This window comes from Idiotropiscis lumnitzeri, chromosome 11 (genome assembly GCF_059441095.1).
Source record: "Idiotropiscis lumnitzeri isolate Australia: NSW breed Sydney's pygmy pipehorse chromosome 11, RoL_Ilum_1.0, whole genome shotgun sequence".
Lineage (NCBI taxonomy): Eukaryota > Metazoa > Chordata > Actinopteri > Syngnathiformes > Syngnathidae > Idiotropiscis > Idiotropiscis lumnitzeri.
In genome coordinates, this window is record NC_142401.1 from 21,677,598 (window position 1) to 21,682,853 (window position 5,256).

At 42.9% G+C, this 5,256-nt stretch overlaps 1 protein-coding gene across 1 annotated transcript in view; it reads right to left on the minus strand.

Annotated features, from left to right (window-relative positions):
• Window positions 1-2,873: 2,873 nt before the first annotated feature.
• The window catches only part of ap5b1 (adaptor related protein complex 5 subunit beta 1), a 28,445-nt gene continuing 26,062 nt past the window's right edge, over window positions 2,874-5,256 (minus strand). Inside the window, exon 3 of the mRNA XM_088309846.1 lies at window positions 2,874-5,256. This exon is cut by the window's right edge and continues 1,152 nt beyond it. Coding sequence (XP_088165972.1) covers window positions 4,489-5,256 — 768 coding nt within the window. The 3' untranslated portion in view covers window positions 2,874-4,488.

The following is a 5,256-nucleotide window of genomic DNA, read 5'->3' on the forward strand; positions in this document are numbered from 1 at the left end:
GCGTGCGCCGAAGAGGAGAGTGGACGAAGAAGAGCAGGTTCCCCCGGACACGATTGGTGGCGACGGACACGATCGGGGGCGACGTTTCGCGCGGTTCGGACCGTACCCGAGCTGCGGCCGGCGTGCGTGGCAGTTAAGCCGAAGAGAAACAACTTCCGCCCGGGCACTCGCGCGGCGACATTTTGCTTCGTTCGAGACCGTGCGTGAGCTCCGAAGGAGACCGGCCGGCGTGTGTGGCAGTCAAGCCGAAGAGAAACAACTTCCGCCCGGGCACTCGCGCGGCGACATTTTGCTTCGTTCGGGACCGTGCGTGAGCTTCGAAGGAGACCGGCCGGCGTGTGTGGCTGTCAAGCCGAAGAGAAACAACTTCCGCCCGGGTACCGGCGGAGCGCGAGGCTGTCAGTTATGAATGAATAAATAAATAAATGAAGAATGCCACCTTTCATTTCACTGTCATGATCCGTGCCTGTCATGCCGCGTGTTTTTGTTTTTCCAGCTGTGTGGGCGTTCCTCCAGCGATCGTCTCGCGCCATCAGCTGCTGCGAGACGCGCTGATTACGCTGACTATATTGTGATTATAATAAATATCTTTGTATCACCACCTTTTTTCCCGGGTCTGCGTTTGGAGAGTCCTGTTCAATCCTCCAGTTCTGCTGGAGGATCATAACATTCACAGGGAACACCGGACGGCGTACCAGCAGGTAAAAGTCGAAGTAATTAAATAAATACAAAAAGAAGTAATTGAATAAATACAAAAATAATGGCTGGGGAATAAAAAAATAAGTTTTAATAATAATTTGTTTTTTTGTTATAAGATGAATTTCACTTTCTCTCTCTACCAGTATATATATATATATACAGTGAACCCCCGGTTATCGCGGTTAATGGGGACCGAGAACACCCGCGAAAACTGAAAATCCGCGAAGTAGCGTCGCACCTTCAAAAAAAAAAAAAAAAAAGACAAAAAAAACGTGTATATATATACTTCGCACCTATATATATATATATATATATAAATATATATAGGTGCGAAGTAGCGGCACACCTTCAAAAATGCTTAAAAAAAAAAAATTATATATATATATATATATGTATATATATATATATATATACTGGTAGAGAGAGAGAGAGTGAAATTCATGTTATAACAAAAAAAAATTATTAAAACTTATTTTTTTTATTCCCCAGCCATTATTTTTGTATTTATTCAATTACTTCTTTTTGTATTTATTTAATTACTTCGACTTTTACCTGCTGGTACGCCGTCCGGTGTGCCCTGTGAATGTTATGATCCTCCAGCAGAGCTGGAGGATTGAACAGGACTCTCCAAACGCAGACACGGGAAAAAAGGTGGTGATACAAAGATATTTATTATAATCACAATATAGTCAGTGTAATCAGCGCGTCTCGCAGCAGCTGACGAGACGATCGCTGGAGGAACGCCCACACAGCTGAAAAAACAAAAACACACGCGGCATGACAGGCACGGATCATGACAGGCACGGATCATGACTGTGAAATGAAAGGTGGCATTCTTCATTTATTTATTTATTCATTCATAACTGAGCATTCTTCATTTATTTATTTATTCATTCATAACTGACAGCCTCGCGCTCCGCCGGTGCCCGGGCGGAAGGTGCTCCTCTTCGGCTTACTGTGACGCGAGCATGCCCTCCTCCTCGGGAGCTTCCATTCGGTTAAACTTAGGGCCCGCTTGGCACCGCCCGTGCCCGGGGAAGGTGCTCATCTACGGCTTAACTGCCACGCACGCCGGCCGGAGCTCTGATACGGTCCGAACCGCGCGAAACGTCGCCACCAATAGTGTCCGGGGGAACCTGCTCTTCTTCGTCTACTCTCTTCTTCGTCCACTCTCCTCTTCGGCGCACGCCGGCCGTCTAACCGCTTCAGCGCCCCCTTGTGCCGCTCGGCGAAACTACAATGCCCCCGAATATTTTTTAGACCCGCGAAGCACTGAACCCGCGAAAGGTGAACCGCGAAGTAGCGGGGTTTCACTGTATATATATATATATATTTTTTTTTAAGCATTTTTGAAGGTGTGCCGCTACTTTGCACCTATATATATATATATATATATATAGGTGCGAAGTATATATATATATACACTGTGTTTTTTTTTTTGAAGGTGCGACGCTACTTCGCGGATTTTCAGTTTTCGCGGGTGGTCTCGGTCCCCATTAACCGCGATAACCGGGGGTTCACTGTATATACCTGCTGCATATACTCTTGATGACAGCTAGGAAAAACGTGACGTTAAATTGGATGAAACCTCGGCCCCCCCAAGGTGTCACTGTGGAACCAGAAGCTTAGGGAGATTTATGATATGGAGGCCCTTACTGCAAAGTTACAACTGAGGTCCGATGCTTTCGAAAAGGTGTGGACCCCCATAGTAAGACATATCTTTGTTTGATCAGAACACTACATTACGTAATATTGAGGTTCACACAGTTTGATCTCCGCATTTCACATTTCTGCCTGTTACTATCTGGTGTACAAAATTGTAAAAATGCTTCTCTTGTGTATTTCTACTCTTGTCTTATTTTATGTGGTTGTGCTGTCAAGGATTGTTATACACTCGTAAAAATAAAGTTAAAAAAAAAGAAAATTCAAAAAGGTTTTAGTCTAGTTTTAGTCAACGGAAAAAAACCTTTTAGGCTAATTGTCGAGTTTTCGTCAATTTATTTGACGAAAACTCAAAAATGTTTTAGTCTGTTTTAGTTCAAAATAGGCATACAAGGTTTCCACCCAAGAGCAAAGACGTTCTGGTGGACATTTAAGGATTAAGCATTCCAAACAGATAGTGGTAACAGTGGAATTGATGCTCATTGCTCCAAAATAAGACGAGAACCAAAACGTTTAATTTGGCAACTGCTGTGGCTTTATTTCACATAAAGCAACATAAAATAAAAACGTTTTAACAACATAGGCTTGTAGTACGCTTGTTCTATAATACAATACCACAAGTACAAACTCTATCAAACATGTCTTCTTTACTTGTAACAGCTTGCTGTTATCCGAACCAAGTAGCATAACCAGTGTCACTGTCGCCATTGTCTGTCAAAGAAAAGCGTGCCAGTGTGTGAGCCGAGACTAATGACCGCAGACTTTTTTTTTTTTTTTTTGAATGACCGCAACAGTGTGCGCGCGGTGCATGCGCCCTGCGTGCTGTCTCTGTGGTGGGCAAGCCCAAATGAGGATAGATTGTATGTACAATAGGAAGGGATATCATAAATTTTGAGCGTCTGACGAACCACTCCCTAACAATTTCATCCCGCCTTGTCTCATTAACGAAAAATTCATGTACGTCACGTCATGTTTTCATCATCAAAGTACCTCGCTAACGTCATCGTCTCGTCATGAAAAAAGGCGCGTTCACGAAATATTTTCGTCATCGTTGACGAAAACAACACTGGTTCTAAAGACAGATATTATAGTCTTTTGTCAGCTTTGTCTACCCAAAAAGAACAGTTAATAGAAAGACTGCTGAAAAGCATGAACGAGGGGTCATGCGAGTCCGAGGGACAATCAAACAAAATATGTGGTAACTAAACTAGCTCCTATGCCTTACCGATTGATTTTTATTCATTGTTTCTTACTTACATCATAAAGATAACAGTTGTCATTCGGTTTCCCAACATCTTGGCGACACACTTTCTTGGTCTATATTTTGCTTCTTTTGGCGTCACAGGACAATCTAAGGCGCTATAATAATAATAATAATTCCCTTTATTAGTCCCACAATGGGGAAATTCAAGATTCGAACCCAGGCCTCCTGGGGAGACTGGGTCCTGAACGCGGCGCCTTAGACCACTCGGCCATCCTGGCAGCCATACACCTTGCTGCTTCGCATGTGACATCCTACAGCCACGCATGTTCCCATATTTTGCAGTATTTGGTCAAAAAATTATGGAAGATTCATGAAATGAATTCAAATTCTGCGCCAGTGCATGACGAACTGAAAGATGGGACCTGGAAAATCTTGTGAGCGTGTACTGCCAATTAGCATGCGCAGCTGCAAGATCTAAATTTGGCAAGACTAAGTACAGCTCTGAATAATGGCTCAACAGTGCCCCCCCATCCATCAGGCAGTGGATATATATAGCAGGATTAAAGTTAGTTGAGTTGGGAGCACTGTCCAATTGCTGTAATTAGGCCAAAATACCAATTCAACAATTTATTCCATCAATTTATTCCATTAATTTAGACCCAGAGAAACTGACCAGTTCATGTCATGTGTTTGTGCAGTGAGAAAACAGGTAAATAAAAGTCACGTCTCCAGTCAATAATTTCACAACACATCACAGAGACTAGGAGAATTCACCTCCTCCACTAACAAAAAGGTTTACATTGGTAAAATGATCCAGCCACCTATTATAGTTTGGTGAATTGCAGATGTGAAACCACAGCATATACAAACCAATTTCTAAATATAATAGTGGTAGTTATCATTTAAAACTAAAATATGTTACGTCATGGTTTACTGTTAACCTTTCCAGGCACAGATGTTAATAAGTTACCAAGGAAAGAATTGATGTGAGGTAGTAGCCGCCAATTATCTGTAACAATACTGAAATGGACAGAATCCTCTTCTGAAATTATTTTCAGCAGTATGTGAAATTGTGGGGGAATGAAAAAAAATGATTTAAATTCACCTTTATTGGCTGAATCTGATATAATGAACGGAAGCAACCGTTTTTCCACTATGGACCCCAGTTCTTCCGCTTGCAGCTGGCAACAAAACAGCGTGGTAGCATAATCTTCTTGCTTTTCAGCACTTATTTCATCCCAAAGGTCTTTAAAAACACCCAATTTAACAACTGTTCCCCACTCGGTAGGAACAGCCAAAGGTAGAAAGGCTTGCTGAAAAAACATGTGGACATCTGGTAATAAAGTATACCAAGACAGGCCATTTAAGGTGCTGAAGATGGCACTGCCGCTGAGGGTGATGGGAATAGGCAACCTGGGCTTCAATACCAGTTTTACCACGGAAGATAGTCTCTCTCTAAAAAGACAGGGCACAGTGAAGTCACCAAGTTTTTCATAGATATGATCCCTGAAGCTAAAGTGCAGGCGTATGCTGAAGACCTGATTGAAGCAGGAAAGGTTGTGTGTGGTATGCTTTAGCTGGTAGTGCAAGGCAATCTGTGAGCCAAAGCTAGAGTCGTTGAATTGAGCCCTGTATGCTTCGAGTCCTGGGCAGTTCTGTGCCTCACTGGGGCTTGGGTACGTTTCCAGACT